Genomic DNA, 20413 nt, shown 5'->3' on the forward strand with positions numbered 1-20413 from the left:
TGGATGATCGCAGAATAATCACCATGGTGAAGAGTAACCCCTTCACAACAGCCAACCAAGTGAACAACACTCTCCAGGAGGTAGGCGTATCAATATCCAAATCTACCATAAAGAGAAGACTGCATGAAAGTAAATACAGAGGGTTCACTGCTCGGTGCAAGCCACTCATAAGCATCAAGAATAAAAAGGCTAGACTGGACTTTGCTAAAAAACATCAGAAAAAGCCAGCACAGTTCTGGAAGAACATTCTTTGGACAGATGAAACCAAGATCAACCTCTACCAGAATGATGGAGAGATAAAAGTATGGTGAAGGCGTGGTACAGCTCATGATCCAAAGCATACCACATCATCTGTAAAACACGGCGGAGGCAGTGTGATGGCTTGGCTATGCATGGCTGCCAGTGGCACTGGGTCACTAGTGTTTATTGATGATGTGACACAGGACAGAAGCAGCCGAATGAATTCTGATGTGTTCAGAGCCATACTGTGTGCTCAGATCCAGCCAAACTGATTGGTCGTCATTTCATACTACAGATGGACAATGACCCAAAACATGAAGCTAAAGCAACCCAGGAGTTTATTAAAGCAAAGAAGTGGAATATTCTTGAATGGCCAAGTCAGTCACCTGATCTCAATCCAATGGAGCATGCATTTCACTTGTTAAAGACTAAACTTCAGACAGAAAGGCCCACAAACAAACAGCAACTGAAAACCACTGCAGTGAAGGCCTGGCAGAGCATCAAAAAGGAGGAAACACAACGTCTGGTGATGTCCCTGAGTTCAAGACTTCAGGCAGTCATTGCCAACAAAGGATTTTCAACCAAGTACTAGAAATTAACATTTTATTCACAATTATTTAATCTTTCCAATTACTTTTGGTCCCTTTAAAAACAGGGTGGCACATGTTAAGGAGCTGAAACTCCTAAACCCTTCATCCAATTTTAATGTGGATACCCTCAAATGAAAGCTGAAAGTCTGAACTTCAACTGCATCTGAATTGTTTTGTTTAAAATTCATTGTGGTAATGTCTAGAACCAAAATTAGAAAATGTTGTCTCTGTCCAAATATATATAGACTTAACTGTAGATAGAAAATAGATAGATGATGTATAGATAGATAATATATAGATAGATAGTAGTTAAATAATATAGATATAATAAATAGATAGATAGATAATATATAGATCGACAGATAATAGATAGATGATAGATAATAAATAGATAATAAATAGATAATAGATAGACTGATAGGTAGATAATAGATAGATCGATAGATAGATAATAGATAGATAGATAATAGATAGATATATGATAGATAGATAAATAATAGATAGATAGATAGATAGATAGATAGATAGATAGATAGATAGATAGATAATAGATAGATAGAGGTAAAGTTACATCTCCATCAAACTCAGTCAACTCCAAAATCCCTCCAAGACAACTCGTTCTGGGAATTATGGATCAACATGGGCACAAATTGTAAGAAAACCTACCACAATATTGAAAACAGCAACATCTGGCTCCAATATTTCCAAGATCTCTACAAAGACATCCTAAGGGAAGAACTAGGCCAAGAATACATAACAGGAAAATTAAAGGCAATGGAGGTAAATATTGAAGAATTAAAAAAAAACTCTGGATACACCAATCACACTGAAGGAAATAACAGAGAGAATCTCTTCCATAGGCCAAGATGGAATCCCACCAGAAATGCTAAAATATAGACCACCAGAGATACAGGCTGCAGTGGATGAACTGTTTTACATTGTGGTGAATGGTGGCTACTTTTCTCATACCTAGAACCAAGGTGTCATCACATCCATCAACAAGAGTTGGGACATGTATGACACCTCCAACGAAAGAGGCCCATGTGCCAGCAGAAACCTAGGAAAACTGTTCAACAGAATCCTGAACAAGAGGACCCTCAAGTTCCTGACCAAACACAAAGTACTCAGTACAAACCAAGCAGTGTTCATGCCAAAACATTGAACCACCGACCACATCTGCACCCTGCACAATTTCATTCAGAGCCACATCCACAACACAAAGCATGGGAAGATATACGCCTGTTTTGTAGACTTTAAAAGGGCCTTTGTGTGGTACCCAGGTCGATTCCTGAAACTGCTGGAGAGTGCAATAGGAGGAAAGACCTACAACATCATCAAAAGATCCTACACTGAGAGCCATTGCATCATGAGGTTAAATAGGAGAAGAATGGCTTATTTCCAGCAGAGCAATGGAGTCAGATGCTCTTCAAAACCTAAATCTATGAGCTTGCAACCACTCTGGAATCCTAGCCAAGCACCAGTTCTCACCCTCCATGAAATTTCTGCTGTATGCAGATCACCTACTGCTGTTGTCACCAACTGAGATTGCCCTTTAAGATAACCTGGAAATCTTGGAGAAATACAGCTTCTCATGCGCACTACTATCAACCCAAAGAAAATGAACATCATGGTATTTCACAGGAGAAAGCCACATCCTTATTTTGTGCTCACATACAAGATGAACAGATACATCTACCTCAGCTAGGAAGCTTGAAAGTGATCATAGACATCCTAAAAGACAAGGCCTTGCAGAGCCCTCTATGTCAACCGAAGGAAACTCTACTTGAAGCTGCCAGAGTGAGTCTGGCTAAAATTCTTCGGTTCTATCATCTCAACCACCCTATTGTACGGCAGCGAAGTCTGGGACCCGATACATACACAGGCTTGTCAATATTGGATGCTAGCCCAATGAAAAATATTCAATCTGGAATTCTATAAGCACCTTCTCCAGGTTCATCGGTGCACCTCCAGCAGAGCCTGTTGGACTGAGCTGGTAATGTTTCCACCATACCTTGCAGTCCAGAAAAGGGTGCTGTTATTCAGGGCTCAACTACATAGTAGCATTCGTAGCTATGATCACCAAAATACCAAGCTACATGTAGTTGGACCATAGCTTACCCAAACCCATCCTGACTGGAACATCAACCAAAGCAGTCTGACAAAAGCCATAGACAGGCAAATGGTAGACGAGGACCAAGAGATGCTTGTCAGTGACAGAAGGAACAATGTTATTGTTAGAACCCTCCTGTTAGTTTTTTTCTATTTTGTGGTCACGTGACCTGCTGCCTATTTAAACCAGCTCCACCCTTCTGGCTTTGCTGGACTTCAGTGTTACTTTGACTCTTAATCTAGCCAGGTGCTTTATACCTATCTCTATAGTTTGCTTGGTCCTTGGACCTCTAAGTATTTTTGTCTGTTTGTCTTTTTGCTCCACTACAACTTCTGCTAGGAGGTGTCCAATTTTGTCCCAGTCCTTAGTACTTTTAGGGACCCCTCCCTTATATCAATAGGTCTGCGTTCAGACTAGATGAGGATGAAGGCGGGTCTTTTCACAAGGAACAGGTTGCCTGCTGCATCGTAGGGAATCAGATTAGTCCTATTGTAGGGACAGTTTTCCTATCTTTCCTTAGTTCTTGTAGCAAATCATAACAGTTATCACCTTACAAAAACTGACCATATAACAGAGTTTACAGAGAGAATACTGATTGGCCCCATATCTGGGGAAACTCACATACCCCAGAGATCGCCAGTCAATTATGTGATGTCTTCTAACCGGTGAGGATATGAGGAGATGGTGTGTAACACAGGGTCCGATGGATAAGTACATTTTTCATTCGTCTATGGCAGTGGTTCTCAACTCCAGTCCTCAAGACCCACCAACAGATCAGGTTTGCTTTGTTTTTCCCAGGTGATGGAATTATTACCTGTGCAATGCTAAGGAAATCCTGAAAACATGATCTGTTGGTGGGTCTTGAGAACTGGAGTTGAGAACCACTGGTCTATGGGTACATTTTTAAAATAATAAAAAATAGTGGGCAATTCCTTAACATCCATTTATGATTAAAATTAAGGAAGTTTTCTAAAATGTCCTCAACAATCCTCTTCTCAAACACAGCAAAGATCCAATCCCAACTTTGACAACATATGACATTACACACTGATTACTGTCATGGATTGAACCCATGTACCAACGCGTGTCACACATGTCTTGATCATTATACTGTAGTATTTCATCTACGAGAAAAAGAGAAAGTAGAAAACCTTGACAAGAACACAGACATATCTGCATTATTCTTATTATTTTCAAAGACACACGCTGCTAAGCAACCGGAGGCTCACAAATCATCTGAATCTACCTCCTGAGTGCCGCAGATATCATTACCAAACAAACGTGATTCATTTGCTTGTCTCAGGGCCCCGGTTTATGTATAAGATATTTCTTCAAGTTATCACTTTATAAATAGGAAACAAGTTAAACAGAAGCAAATAGTTGATAATTACCTCTCAACTGCAAAGAGAGCTGAGATTAATCAAACAAGTGAATTGAGCATCTACAATAATGAACAGAGGCAGGTAAAGAAAGAAGTTCCAACAAAAATTCCAAAAATTTCAAAAATCCTTAATGTTAATACAAAGGGGTTAAAACAAAGAAACAAGCCCCTGAAGGACAATAAAATGCTAGCTACGACATAATATCACAGGAGGGATTAAAATGCTAACTTGTAAATTTGGCATTTAAAGGCTATAGAAATGATATACTGGACATAAGCAGAGGCTCGGAGCTATGATTACTAGTTCTGGGCCTGCCTTAGTGAATAGGCAACCATTAGAAAAGCCAGCATTGTAACAGATATGACTCTTGGGAAGCCCGTACAGGCTGATCCTGCCACTCTGCCGTAGAGCCGAGTTGCAATATCATCCGTCAACTTGTCCCTCTACGTAGGTGGCTATGTCCGATGAGAATTGGCCATTCATCTCTTGAGCTAAGCGGCCTGTTACATTCAGCTTACGTCCTATTAAAGTTTTATATATTTAACATTCCACTGCCTTTATAGAATTGCATATTGTGGATATTAATAAAGTTTTTTTTACAAAAAAGGGATTTTATGCTGTAAAGGGAAATTCCACCCAAAAGGTTATAACTCTGGTTCTTCCATTTGTAATAGATTCAGTGTTAAAAAAAAGAAACTGGATCAGTTACTAATAGAGCAAAAATGGTCACACATTTTTGGTGTTTTGCATCAATTTTTGTTCTGTTTGTTACAGATCCATTTTTACAAGAGGTATCTCTGAACATCTCTAGTGTTTTGGGCATGGACAGTGGTAACAAAATGGATCCATTAATTGATGACCATCCATTATGATCCGTTTCTTATAGGCATCTGTTTGATCTAATTGTTACGCACTTTCTTGCTCATGCTAAAAAAACCATTGTACTTGGATAGCAGTCAAACGAAAGACAGTTTAAGACATTTCTATCCTCATATTCCTATACTGGATCATTTTATTTCCAATTTTGTTATCCAAAAATGAAAATATTTTCTGGATTTGTGAACATAGCCTAACCTCACTTGAAGTCATGACCAATAGGAGATATCCTTCAAGAAGCTTTAATCTGGTAGAATCAATGAAGCAGTGACTTTACTTGTCCCATCCCAATGCCCCAAAGAAGAATCATTTGGTTCCATGATGAAATGCTAAGGGGATGCACATTGTGTTTTAGCTTACAGTGGCTTCATAGGGGTAAAGCCCTGGAAAATGGGATTTAGATGTTGGCACTGACGAGGCTAATCCCTTTACTGATGAAGATGGTGTCACATTCTGCTCTGTCACACATTATATTCTGCAGTTTCCATCTATTTGAGGTGGGCACTAAGTCGCAGTCTACAGTACCACGTTTTGGTGCCTGCCTCAAATAAGTGCATACTGCCAAAAATGATGACTGACAGAGCACAATGTGACACTGTCTACATCATTAAAGTCAATGTCTCCATCAGCACAAATGTCCATATCCCCTTTACCGTGAATTCAGATGTACTGTAAGTCCCAATGGAGCAACTGACAGTATTATAAAACACAATGTGAATCTCCCAATGGAAGAGTATAAATCCTAAAGATCGGGGCATGGGTTGCAACAGGCATCCAGGATAATTGTCCCAGACTTCAGCTGAATCAAACTGGATCCTTGTGTCAGCACCTCATTCCGTTGCAGAAATAGTTGACACTTATAGTAGTGCAGGGAGCCAAAAACTTTCTCCCTTTTCTTTATTTGTCTCGTGGGTGGAAGCCCACTTTGGACCTATGCAAAGGTCTTCAGCTTTTGGGCACAGGCAGTGCAATGATGTAATCACATTGGGCCACTTAGGTTGGGCTGATGTGCATGCTCGGAGAGTTCACAATTGCTGAACTTATTATGACAATGGGGAAAGGCAAGTCTAATTTTGTATATGGGGAAAAAATTACTGATTCGAACAATAAAGGGGTTTTTATCACTTTTTAGGTATCGTGCAAGGGTCATTACTACTGTCTTGAGCCAAAAATGGGGCAATGTTACTAGGGTGCACACACAGGGCATTACTTCAATCACTACATCATGAAGGCATATCAGGATTTATTGCTTTCTAGAGGGGCAGAAAGAGCATGCCCAACAGTGGACATTAATATTGTGTGGGGAATCAAAATGGGGCACTGGACTTTTAGCAGGCACTAAGAGGAGCAATACTACTATTTTCTCGTTGGAGAGAATTGGGCAGATTATGCAAATGACACTCTGGTCAAACTCTGATCAGAGTTTAATTCAAGTGTCAGAATATGATCCGATTCTCTCTGAGGAGATAATCAGAGCACACTGTGGGGAGAAGATGGAGAATTAAATTTTTCCATCTTCTCTATCGTGTCAATGCGTGTAAATCAGGCTGGACTCAGATGTCATCCGAGTGCAGTCTGATGTTTTCCACATACTCGTTGATTTGCATGGTTGAGTGCAATCCGAATATCAGATCAAACTCGGATATGCTGCGATTCTTTTCCTTGGACCGGCTCGACAATCTGATGTTTGTGGCATTGCACCCGGATAGAAATGACTGTGGTGTGAGTGAGCCCTTACAGAGGCAGTGTCTGTCTAGCACAGAGATACCAAACTCAAATACACAGAGGGCCAAAATAAAAACTTGAACAAAGTCGCGGGCCAACCAGTATACAGTATAATGACCCCTCAAAGTAATCCATATAGAATAGTGGGCCCCACATAGTCCTCCATAAAGTATTATGGGCACCACCTAGTCCTACTTACATAATAATAGGCCCCACATAGTCCTCCATACAAAATAATGGACCCCACATAGTCCTACATAAAGTATAATGGGCTCCACATAGTCCTCCATACAGAATAATTGCCCCACATAGTCCTCCATACAGTATAATGGCCCCACATAGTCCTCCACACAGTATAATGGCCCCCACATAGTCCTCCATACAGTATAATGGGCCCCACATAGTCCTCCATACAGTATAATGGGCCCACATAATCCTCAATACAGTAAAATGGGCCCCACATAGTCCTCCATATAGAATAATGGGCCCCACATAGTCCTCCATACATTATAATAGGCCCCACATAGTCCTCCATACAGTATAATGGGCCCCATATATTGCTCCATACAGAATAATGGCCCCACATAGTCCTCCATACATTATAATGGGCCCCACATAGTCCTCCATACAGAATAATGGCTCCACATACTCCTCCTTACAGAATAATAGACCCACATAGGGGTGGTGGTTCTGGTGTCGCAGGCCAAATAAAACCACCCTGAGAGGCAGGTTTGGCCCATGAGCCAGAGTTTGACATGTATGGTCTAGCACTGTGTTACACTATTATATTGAGTGCACAATAAGTCCCTAAATCAGTAAAACCCACACTGAGCCCTTACAATATTATACATGAGCTAGACTTCACTTTGGGAGGTTCTCTCTACATTAGATGTATACAATGTCAATGAATTGCGAACAAACATATGATCTTAAAGGCCCCGTCACACTAAGCGAGATCACTAGCGAGATCGCTGCTGAGTCACAAGTTTTATGACGCAACAGCGACCTCAGTAGCGATCTCGCTATGTTTGACACTTAGCAGCGACCAGGCCCCTGCTGTGAGATCGCTGGTCGTGTCATAATGGTCTGGACCTTTTTTTGATCATTGTGGTCCCGCTGGGTAGCATGTATCGGTGTGTTTGACACCTTACCAACGACCTTGTTAATGACTCAGACACAGAAACACAAAGGTGTGCATCCTTATACAGGTCGCTACGGGTCGCCGCATCATTGCTGCGTCATTGGGAAGATCTGACTGTTTGACATCTCACCAGCGACCACATAGCGACGCAGCAACAATCCCTGACAGGTCGCATCGTTGTCGGGATCGCTGTAGCATCACTTAGTGTGACAGGGCCCTAAGAGTTTGCTCATCAGGGGATTCAACAATCAGCTAAATAATTCAGCCAACCATAAATTTTCCTTCCAGTGCTGGCACATCAAAAGCTAGTATTTTCATGGACACCTCATATATGAATGGACAGTTATAGAAGGACCAGGTCCACCACTCTTAGTCAATGGTTCTTCACTCTTACAGCATCAATAGAAATGGGTTCCAAAGTAGTAACCCCTTATATAATAATCATAGGCTATCTTCAATGGGGTTCCTTAGTATGATACTAATCATTTACACTTTGGATAGTTGGGTGTCAGTGAAGATCTGACATCCAACATCCCCAGCAATCAGCTATTACCAGCTCTGGCATTACATGCACTGGACCACCACTGCTATAACAGACTGTTTAGTGTCCTCTCCCGGTACTGAAGATCAGTTGATCAGTTACTACTATTCAATTGAATAGTATCAGAAGATTGTGTGGGTGCCGAGTGTAGGACCCCACCGATCTGATATTGATGACCCAACCCAAGGATGGGTTTTCAATTTCATACATTTGGCAAACCCCATTAGACCTTTTCTACCAGGATTGATCAGTCGAGGTCTTTGATAGATATCTGCGCAAACAATCCAATCTTGTAAAATACTATAAGGCTTAAATCTAAATACACTAATGTGAAATATTAATAATTCACAAATGGAGGTTTTATTACATATTTTACAAACTGATATAAACACTTGATCAATTAGTAACATTACTAAAAACATCACTACGTATCACTAGCCAATAAATAATATTTTGAGATGGAACTGTACAACGCAAAAGGGTAATTAATTCTAACAGTGCAGTAAAATGAAGCTTTTTGTATATTTAGCTCCGAAAATGCTTTTATTTCTCTTCCTAAATGGTGAGGAAAATGTCTATCTCTACATAATTATGTCTGCACTTAGCTGGCTCAGACTAATTTTATACCACACAGTAAATTTACCATTTTTACACTAGTCTTGTCTAGTGTAAAGAGTTTGGTAATTGATGGAAGCTCAAAATCAAAATGATTAAAATCTTGTAAATCTCCTGTATATATCCCCATAAAGCCTTACTCCACTATAAGAAGAACAAACACACAGTGTAACTAGTATTACAGGCATTTGTATATATGTTTTTGTATCTTTTTGTAGCAGCTATATGTCTCTCGATATGATTCCAAACTTAACTCCCAACAAGCCCAGACAGCCATCGGGTTACGGAATATATGACTAATTTCTTCCAAGAACAGTGCCACACCTGTCAACAGGTTGTGTGTAAAAATAAGGAGAATTTGTGGATATCTACCATGCTGCCGTGTATACAAGATGTCTATTTTTAAAGATATATTTAACATGAGGTTTTATTCGACGCGTTTCGAAGTAACAGATACTTCTTCAGGAAGACAACCACATATCAGGCTGTGTGAGGCATTGCAACTAAACGTCATACAACTAATGGAGCTGAACGTAATTATTTGCATGACGCTTTTCACCCATGGGCCAAAATAGAAATAGTGTCCTCTAAAGCTCTTTGCTTCATGAGTATGATGAAAATTTTGGTCATGGCATCCTTATGTCTTCAACTTTTCTACATAGACAACTTCTTTCTCCTTTATCAATCTTGTTGAATTAAGCAATTCAGGTGCAGCAGCAGAAAAGTATCTGCTACAGGTTCTGCAAGCCCTTACTCTGCAGAATTTAATTTACTGATTCACCTTATAGAGGATTAGAAACCAGCAGAAAAAATATGCTGCACCTCACCGACTGAATATGCAAGTTGCAATATTACACATGACCCAAAAATTTTGGTAGTACTGTTTCCAAAAGAAGCAGCAGTATTTCTTCCACATTAAGCAATACCTCCAGAGTACAATTTTTAATTTTCCAATTTTCACTATAGACCAAAATAGTAAAAGCGGCTAAGAAAACTATTTGTTTCATGACCATGATGAGAATTTTCCCGCCAATCAGTTTTTGCTCCTTCATCCTTGTGTCTTTCCCTTCCTGGTACAGACTCCTTCTTATTCCTTTAACATTCATGTTGAATTAGATAACTCAAAAACATTAGGAAAAAAAGTGTCTATTACTGGTCCCGCGGGTCCTTACACTGCAGAATTTAATTTACTCATTAAGAGAATAATGAATCTAATTTCATATAAAACCTTGTATTTAAGATGGAGCATAGGACACAAAACACCTTGTACAGGGTAAGAAACATGCAGAAAAAAATGACCCTCCTGAAAGCTAAGAAAAGCAGGTGCAGGTTCCAAGATGAACGTCTCAGAAAAGTCAGATAAAGAATATAAAACAATGGACTAAAATTAATCATTCACTTATACATTATTCGTTCATTTATGTCTGAACATATAAAAGAATTGACTTCATTTACACCATGAAATATATATAAAAAAATGGACCAATATATACGTATATATGTATATATCAGTGTCGAAAGATAGCAACAATTCCAACATGCAATAGAATAAAAAAGTTCCTTTGTATTTAGCAGAACAATGGAAAAAACTTGAAAGTTAACTTGGTGCCCCTCATTATCACAACATTATTCCCATCTGCCACTTTAATACCTGACAAGATACATGAAAGATTTTCTTTTGATGTAAACCAAAGGCTTACCTCTACCAATTTGTTGGCATGTTCGCGAAACACTTGGGCGTATTCTTTCACCTCCTTCTCATTACCGCTCTTTGCAGCCTCAATGAGAACCAGCAGGGGAACATTTGTTTCCAAGAAAGAATCGGAGATATGGTCCATTACTGCCTTCCGGAGCTAAAGGGAAAAAATGGTAGGAAAATGAGATTGTGTCTTAAAAATAAAATAGCTTTTTAATGGAAAATGTATTTAGCATGCAAATTAGCGAAATTAACTTGTCTACATGTGAAATGTTGCCAGTTAGTTTAAGAATATTTAAGCCAAGTACTGTAGAAAGGTTAGCGGGATGTGCTAAATAGAAAAATAAGATTAGCAATAACTAATGATACAATAGAATCAATTTAATCAAAGAGTAAAGACATGGATAGAAAAAAAATTGTCAATTGTCGCATGAGGCCAATTTTTCAAATGTCCACATTACTTGGTAATCATCAAGCAGTCCTTAGCTATAAAAAGATTGAGTTATTAGGTGCCAACAAGTCAACCGGCCATGGAGTCCTGTTGGGAACATTTGACTAAGCACAGACTATGCACAAAATGCAACATATGACAAATGGTCAATAGATACATGATGTCTTTTTTTATCCAAGACATTCTGCCCTCCTTGGGATATTAACTCTTCCATTTTAGGATCAAAAGAACTTCATAAAAGCATTTTTAATTACGGTAAATAATTTTAATGAATATATATAAATATATATATACATATATTTATTTCTTGTTGATTACCAATTATGTATTGAATCCGACATCATCTCTTGATGTTTTTTTTTATGGAATTTCATCTCTTAGGCTTTTTTCACCAATATGTCAGTTAGAATAATTTAGAAGAAGTTGGATATGCATGAATCGGTGGATCTTACACATTCCAAGTATCTCCTTGAACATATAAAATGCCTGGAGGTTTGGGGTAAGCAATGATGTTGCCAATCAGGTGACTTTAAGGTGTTGCATTTTACTTGTTTGACTCAGTGATACTGATCCTTGTACCTCGAGAGTGACCCCATAATTCTGACCTAATTGTAACCACAAGTTAGAGGACGACGCTTATTAAACAATTCTTTACTTTCACGTTATATTTATTATATAGGGAGTACAGGTCTGCTTATTTGGTTTTCAGAAATGTCGACATTTTCAGATATTTATTTTCATTGTTAAATAGTTTCTTTTGTGCTGATAGTTTTCTTATACTGATAATGTAACAACATGATACAATATATCAGTAACCAGCTTGGCAGAAATCCCAGGAAGTTACTGTGGCAACGACAGCGGCAAGTCTTCGAAATTTACATATTTTGTTTAAGAAAAAAAAATCAAAGATTTATGAGATAATCAGTATAAAGCAAAAACGAATGTGGATCAGTAACATAAGACTCTATATTACTATGGAGGATACCTTATGTATCTTCACCTTTGTAGAGTTAACCTAGAGACTGGGACATTGCTAGGGAGGGGTCAACAAAGACAACCCAGGCACTAGGGGCTTCACCAGGCTATATAAATATAGGACAAGGGCATCACCAGGCTACATAGATACAGGACAAGGGCTTCACCAGGCTACATAGATACCGGAGAAGGGCTTCACCAGGTTATATAGATATAGGACAAGGGCTTCACCAGGCTACATATATACAGGACAAGGGCTTCACCAGGCTACATAGATACAGGACAAGGGCTTCAACAGGCTACATAGATGCAGGACAAGGGCTTCACCAGGCTACATAGATACAGGACAAGGGGTAAACTGAAATTTTGCCCCAGTTGGCAGAAAACATGGCTACAGTGTAATCTGCATTATGTAGTTGAATTCCCATTTCTGTAAGTTCCTAAGCTGTAACCATCCAGCATGCTTGCTTGATCGGTATATAAAAACAGCGATGTCTATCCATGATGTCCTGTATACTTAAAGAGAATCTTTAAGCAGGATTTCAAACCACAAACTATTTATATGGACACGTATCTCTTCCAAAGATCAACAATACCTTTACATGGTCCATTCCACTGTTACTGAGAAATCAGAGTTATAATAGATATGCTAATGAGCTAAAACATTTTTGTAGATCTGAAGCCTTTGTCACTCCAAATCTATTCCCCGCCAGCCATCACCTCCTTCCTGTTGACTGAAGATACCTTTGACTGAAGTCATAAATAGTGTTGAGCCACCCCCGTAGTGTTCGAGTTCGGTTCGGTTCTTCGAACACTCGTGTGTTCGCCGAACTGTTCGTCGAACTGTTCGTCGAACACCTTCGAACACCGTTAAAACCAATGGCAGGCAAACAAAAACACATAGAAACACATAGAAAACACCTTCAAAGGTGTCCAAAAGCTGACAAACTGCTCAGAAGACATAACTTACACATGGAAAAGTGACAAGTACATATAGTCATGCGAAAATAAAAGAGGTGGAGGAGTAAAAGGAGGGGGAGACACAGATATAGGCATGTCATGCCCTTCTAAAATCCAAAAAGTGAGAAGCCGACACGGCCAGTCCGCTCCTGCCCATGCCACCTCCATGTCGCCGGGTTTGTGCCAGAGCCGCGGTGAACCCTGATGGCCAGCCCCCCTCTCCCAATACTGGTGCCTGTCCGCTGGTGGGTCGAGCGAGCCCCCCTGTGGTGGAGGCAGCTCTAAACTTTTTAATTTAAATTGTCTCTCTAATTTGAATGAAAACACTTTAAATCCATTTACAAGGATCTATTGGAGGGCAAGTCTCATGCCAGCAGCCGCGTAATTCCAGCTCCAGTAGCGTCCACTAAAGCTGCTGCAGTTAAAAAGCTTTTATAAGGATCGAGCTCGGCTGTCCACCGCAAGGCATCCTACTGCCAGTCCCAGCCCCTATGCCTTGGGGTGCCTCCTGATGCTCTTCACTGAGTATCCCGTGGTCCCGAAGCATTTCCTTTGAAAAAATGAAGTGTCCAAACTACAGGTGGTGTAGCTTGCTTAACAGCCGGGATAATCCGCTGACTAGCAGACCCTGCTACTAGGCACAAAGTATTTCCTGGGCTAGATGCAGTTAAAAATTTGTAATTAGATACTCTCGTTGGATGCTGAGAAAGCATTCCATAGAGTCTCCTGTCACGCCATATATGATTCACTTAAAAAGCTTGGGGTAGGGGTCTAGGGGACCCTTTTATAGCCAAAATCACGGCCCTGTATCGCAATACGTCACCTAGGTTGAAGATAAATGGAACTGTAGCACCCTGAGGGCTCGGTTGCTACAGAGGTATTGCACCTCACCCAGAGGTGTGATATCTCACTCTCAGGTAAGGATGTAGTGTGGATCAGGACCCGACACCTGCATGCATTACACCACATTGCCGTGGGGCAGGGCGACCAATATGCCCCTGAGATGGGCACGACAGTCCCTGTCCCTGGCTGGAGTGGGGGGAGGGAACACTGAGGAAGGGGAACCCTGTAGTGCAGGAGCAGGGAGGAAGCAGTTCCTGGGTGCATTGAGAAGGGAGTATAAAAGGTGGGCACCATCTTAGTTCAGTGCAGAGAAGTCTGAGCAGAAGTGGCAGGGAGCAGGGGCTCTGCATGAGCTCTGCTCCGGAGGCGGGCCTAGTAACAGAGGCCCAGGCCTGGAAGAGGGAGAAGGAAGGAAGAGGAGCGGAGAAGGCTCCAGGAATGAGGAATGAAGGGATCTCAGGGGTGCGGACGGGCTAGTCGCCACCGCACGCCAGAATCCACCTGCGTGGAGGGGTCAGGCCAAAAGGGGGAGACCGGTCCCCGAAACTAGTGGAGGCAGGAAACGACCCTCAGCTAGAAACAGGAGGCTGTGACATTTTATGTGGCGCAGCCCCTCGCTACACCCGCTAGGAAGGCACCACATACGGTCAGGGAAACTGGCGCCAAGCTTACAAAGAGGAGGCCCGAGGCAGCCGGACAGAAGGGTTGGTAAGAAAGGCCAGACAAAGGACACACAAAGGGGGTCCTGTGAAGCGCTCCAAAGATATCTGGGAGTTGTCTGAGCCCCTCACCTGGTGAGCACAGTACGACGTGGGCAGCCGTTACCTGCAGACGTGGTCTGGATAATAAGAACTGTGAGTAAAGGCCCTGGACTGCATCACTGACTCCGTGTCATTACTGCTGCTGCCCTGCACCATCACCCCCATCCTCCGCATACACTGCCCTGAGGCTATACTCCTCCCGTGGGGAGTTATGCTACGCTCTGCTGCACCCACAACACCAGCCTCAGCGGTCTGCCCTGGAGCGGCGGTTCACTCTGACCGCAATCCACGGGTGGCATAGTCGGACATTTAAACATCAAAACCACATTAATGGTTCCGCCACTGGTTTGACCACCCTGAGCCACGGAACCGGGTTGCCGCCACGGAGACTACAACCACCAGCATCCACCAAAAAGGGTCCGGCTCCGGGTGTCCCAAGGCCCAGGGGGCGCGTCAGAACATTTTCATCACCTTTCACAATCACCAATGGGACAAGGCAGGGATGTTCTCTGTCCACTCTCTTATACATCCTAGTGACGGAGCACCTGCTCTCATAAATTCGCCATAACCCCAATATTAGGTGGATTGAGGTGGGAGGCACCGAGTACAAGTGCTCTCTATTTGCTGATGATGTCCTAGTATATATCACTCAATCACATATATCCATCCATGCTGTTATGGCTGAAATAGATCACTTTGTTACATGGTCAAATTTTAAAATCAATGCAGCGAAGTCTGAGGCCCTCGATGTCTCCCTCCCCAAATCCATATAGGATTCCATCCAGTCCAACTTTCCCTTTGCCTGCCCCTCACAGGGTATCAAATACTTAGGAATTCCTTTTCATAGAGACCTCTCCCATCTATGTTATCTTAATTTTGGGCCCTTTATTGAACAACTCCATACAGACCACGGTTGGCAAGTTAGAACTGTAAGATTCACTACGTGAACCACTGGTGTTTTGTGGAAAAGCACATGTACACTGTGTTCCAAATTATTATGCAAAAAGTGTTTAGGAGTGATAAGGGAAGAATTTGTTTGTTTGTCAGTTAAACTCATTGATGGTGATGTGTGTCAGGGCTCTTTATATCACTGTAAGCAATTGCAGACACCAGTGCTAATTAGTTTGGCAGGTGTGTCCAATGAAAGGCAAGACTACTTAAGAAGGCTCTCTCACATTATTCAGCAGCCTACATTTTCTGCCAAAATGGGAAAGAAAAAGGATGTGTCGGCTGCTGAGAAGCAACAAATTGTGGAGTGTTTAGGTCAATGCATGACTACAATCAACATTGTGCGATGATCAGGATGAAGTGTCTTGGCAATCAAGAAGTATGTAGCTGATTCACAGTACACACGTGTGCGTGCTGATAAGGGCAAATTGAGGACTCTTTCCTACAGGCAATTACGTCAGGTTGAAAGAGCAGCGGCAAAAAAGCCTTGTCATAGCAGCAGACAAGTTTTTGAAGCTGCTTGTGCCTCCAACGTCCCCCGAACAACAAGATGCAGGGTCCTTCAGAGGTTTGCAGCTGTGCATACGCCATCCTGTCGACCTCCTCTATCCACTTCACACAAGCAGAAACGGCTCCAGTGGGCCAAACATTACATGAAGACTGATTTCAAAACTGTTTTGTTCACGGATGAGTGCCGTGCAGCGCTCGATGGTCCAGATGGATGGAGTGGAGGATGGCTGGTTGATGGACACCCCACGCAAACACGGCTACAGCGCCAACAAGGAGGAGGTGGAGTAATGTTTTGGGCTGGAATCATGGGGAGAGAGATTGTCGGCCCCTTTAGGATCCCTGAAGGCGCTAAAGATGAACTCCATAATGTATGTGGATTTTCTCAAACAGCACTTCCTGCCATGGTTCAAGAAGAAGAACCGTGTATTTCACAGCAAGATCATTTTTCTGCATGATAATGCACCATCTCATGCTGCACATAAAACATCTGCATCTCTGGCTGATATGGGCATAAAAGGGGACAAACTTATGGTGTGACCCCCATGCTCCCCTGACCTCTACCCCATTCAGAACCTTTGGAGCATCATTAAAAGGAGTGTCTATGATGGCGGGAGGCAGTTCACATCTAAGCAACAGCTCAGGGAGGGTATTCTGTCCTCATGCAAAACAATTGAAGCAGAAACCATCCAAAACCTGACAAATTCAATGGACGAGAGAGTTCAGAAGCTCCTTTCGAACAAGGGGTCCTATATGAAAATGTAACATCACCTAGAATAAAGTTTTGAGTTGAAAACTGTTTGATTTCAGTTTCTAACAACCTGCTAATGCTTATAATTTCAAAAATGACCATTTTTTTGGTCTTTATTAAAATGAAAAGGTTGATCGAAAAGTTTGGGGGATCTAAGAGTGTGGCAACCCAGTAGTCATGATTACTTCGAATTCTGACAATATGAGGGTCATGCTGCAGGTAGTGCAGCAAGAAGGCACTTATGTGTCTTGCGCATCTCGGAGCTCCAAAATTATTTTCCGAGCTAGATGCAGCTAACAATTATTTTTAATTTTAAATCTGGTGGAGCTTATTATAGATGGCCTAATAGGATCAGTGCTGCACACTGCTACAAAGCCCAAATTATTTTCCAGTCAAGATACAGATAAACATGATTAGTAATTTGAAAGCTTAAAACGGTTGGTAGGGTGATTTTAAACAATCATCAAGCTTTTACTCTCCCCAGGATGACACAGGGGTAGAAAAGTCGTTTCGGATCCATGATTTGTTCATCTTTATGAACGTGAGTCTGTCTACATTATCAGTGCAGAGCCGCGTGCGCTTATCTGTCAGCACACCACCAGCAGCGCTGAACACACGTTCAGACAGAACGCTGGCTGCGGGGCATGACAAGATCTCCAAGGCGTAAGTGGCTAGCTCCGGCCATTTATCCAGATTGGAAGCCCAAAAAGAGCAAGGGTCCAGTGACACAGTCGTGGCTTCAATGTTTACTTGGAGATACTCCTGTACCATCGTCTCTAGGCGTTGACTATGTGTCAGACTTCTTGTCTCCTGTGGCCTTGCAAAGGAAGGGCTAAAAAAGTGGTGAAATGATTCCGCAAAATTGATGTTACCACCAGATACTGTGGTTCTGTTACGGTTTGAGTGCTGAACACTTGACGGTCCCACGGTTGGCAAGTTGGAACTGTGAGATTCACTACGTGCACCACTGGTATTTTGTGGAAAAGCACATGTAAGATTCTGCAACAGTCTCTGCTGATACTCCTGCATGCGTGCATCCCTTTCTATGGCAGGAATAATTTCTGCAAATTTACTTTTGTACCGGGGATCTAACAGTGTGGCAACCCAGTAGTCAGGATTATTTCTAATTCTCACAATTCGAGGGTCATGTTGCAGGTAGTGCAGCAAGAAGGCACTCATGTGTGTTGCGCATCCAGGAGCACCAAGTCCCTGTTGTGTTGGTGGCGAGGTAACAATCATGCTTCCTTCCTCTGTCCTCTCCCCACAACCTCGCACAACAGAAATGTGATCAAGGTCTCCCTCATCTGATGAGTCTTCCATCAGTTCGTCCTCCACTTCTTCCTGGGCTCCTGCACCTTCCTCACTAGTTTGGCTGCTACCATGCGCCCTGGTAAAACCATCTCCCCCACCCTCACATGCCTGCCGCCTTGGTCCTGCCGACCGTCTGGACCTTGCAGATGTTAGCCCTTCCGCATACAACTCCTCCTCCTCTACTTCCTCCACCTCCTCTTGTGCCACCACCTGGGTCCGAATTCTGTTTAACATGTGCTCCAACATGTAAATCACCGGAATAGTCATGCTGATAATGGCATCGTCAGCACTAAACATTTTCGTCGCCATTTCAAAACTGTGCAGAAGGGTGCATAGGTCCCTGATCTGAGACCACTCCTCCAGCGTGATTTGCCCCACCTCTGAATCTCGTTGGCCCAGGCTATACGTCAGAACGTATTGCACCAGGGCTTGTCGGTGCTGCCACAGTCGCTGCAACATGTGCAGAGTTGAATTCCACCGGGTAGGCACATCGCATTTTAGCCGGTGAAGTGGCAGGCCCAACGACTTCTGTAGAGATGTAAGTCGCTGAGCTGCGGGATGCGAACGGCGGAAGTGAGCACACAGCGACCGTGCCCTCTGCAGAAGGCCATCTAGTCTGGGATAGTGGGCTAAAAATTGCTGGACAACCAGGTTCAACACGTGAGCCATACAAGGCACGTGTGTGACATTGCCCCGGCGAAGGGCCGCACCCAGGTTTGCAGCATTGTCACACACGGCCTTCCCTGGTTTCAGGTCCAGTGGAGACAACCATTCATGAAATTGGTTCTCCAGAGCTGACCACAACTCCTCAGCTGTGTGACTCACATTTCCCAGACATTTCAATGTAAAAACCGCCTGATGACGTTGAGCCCTACTGCCAGCATAGTAAGGAGGTGTGCAGGATCCCTTCTGCGCAGTTAGAAAGCTTGTGGCATGACCAGACAGGCTTTGGGTGCAGGTGGAAGAACGAGAGGAGGTTGAGGAGGCAGAAGCAGTGGAGGAACTTTGACATAAAGAGGATTGACGCACAACTCGTGGGGACGGCAAGACTTGGACAGCAGCCCCTTGTCCTGCTGTCACCATAGTTACCCAGTGCCCAGTCAGCGACATGTAACGCCCCTGTCCATGCCTACTCGTCCAAGTGTCTGTGGTGAAATGCACCCTGTCACACACAGAGTTTATCAAAGAAGCGGTGATGTTGTGTGCGACATGCTGGTGGAGCGCAGGCACACCTTTCTTTGAGAAGTAGTGCCGACTGGGCATCTGGTACTGGGGCACTGCGACGGACATAAGGTCTCGAAAATCCTCTGTGTCCACCAGGCGGAAAGGCAGCATTTCTGTAGCCAAGAGCTTGCAGATGGTGAAATTCAACCTCTTAGCTTTCTCATTGCTAGGAGGAAATGGTCTTTTACTTGTCTACATCTGAGGGACCGAGGGCTGGCTATTGTGCTTAGACGGGGTTGATAAGGGTGTCCCCGGCAAACTGCCGGTCTGTGAGGAAGATGCAGGCGGACATGTTAGGTTGCCTTGATCCAAAGGTGGTGCTATCGATGTCGGACAGCGCTCAACACCAGCTGCTGTTACCACCTCCAAAGAAAATGATGACCTGCCAATCACGCTGGCTGTTGCGGGTAAAGAGGTGGCAGGTCTGCGCCCCAAAACAGGTGTGACTGCTGTCCCCCCAGTCACAGAGGATGAAGAGGCCGCGGATGCACAAGATATGGCAGACGGTGGTTGGCCCAGCCGGGTAGGCCGCATTGTAGCATACTGAGCTTCCCAATGCAACTTATGCTTCATGTCCATGTGCCAGTTCATGCATGAAGTACTCAAACTATGTATTTTTTGGCCTCTACTTAGCTTTTGCTGACAAATGTTACAGATAACACGAGTTGGGTCATCTTTATCGATCTGAAAAAATGCCCAGGCTATGCAAGGCTTAGCACCCATGCGTCCTGAAGAGCCACCACGACTTGTGGTGAGAGGCAGAGTT

General features: G+C 42.9%; 1 protein-coding gene across 2 annotated transcripts in view; it reads right to left on the bottom strand.

The window, feature by feature from the left end:
- LOC141163824 (catenin alpha-2) overlaps positions 1-20413 on the bottom strand; it is a 1318034-nt gene that overhangs the window by 846107 nt on the left and 451514 nt on the right. For both annotated transcript variants that reach the window (XM_073649181.1, XM_073649182.1), the window contains exon 3: positions 10921-11073. In XM_073649181.1, the coding sequence (XP_073505282.1) occupies positions 10921-11073 (153 nt within the window). The remainder of the gene's footprint in view (positions 1-10920; positions 11074-20413) is intronic.

The sequence above is a fragment of the Phyllobates terribilis genome, unplaced genomic scaffold (genome assembly GCF_046119375.1).
Source record: "Phyllobates terribilis strain yellow unplaced genomic scaffold, ASM4611937v1 Scaffold_1__5_contigs__length_1240528914, whole genome shotgun sequence".
Classification (NCBI taxonomy): Eukaryota; Metazoa; Chordata; class Amphibia; order Anura; family Dendrobatidae; genus Phyllobates; species Phyllobates terribilis.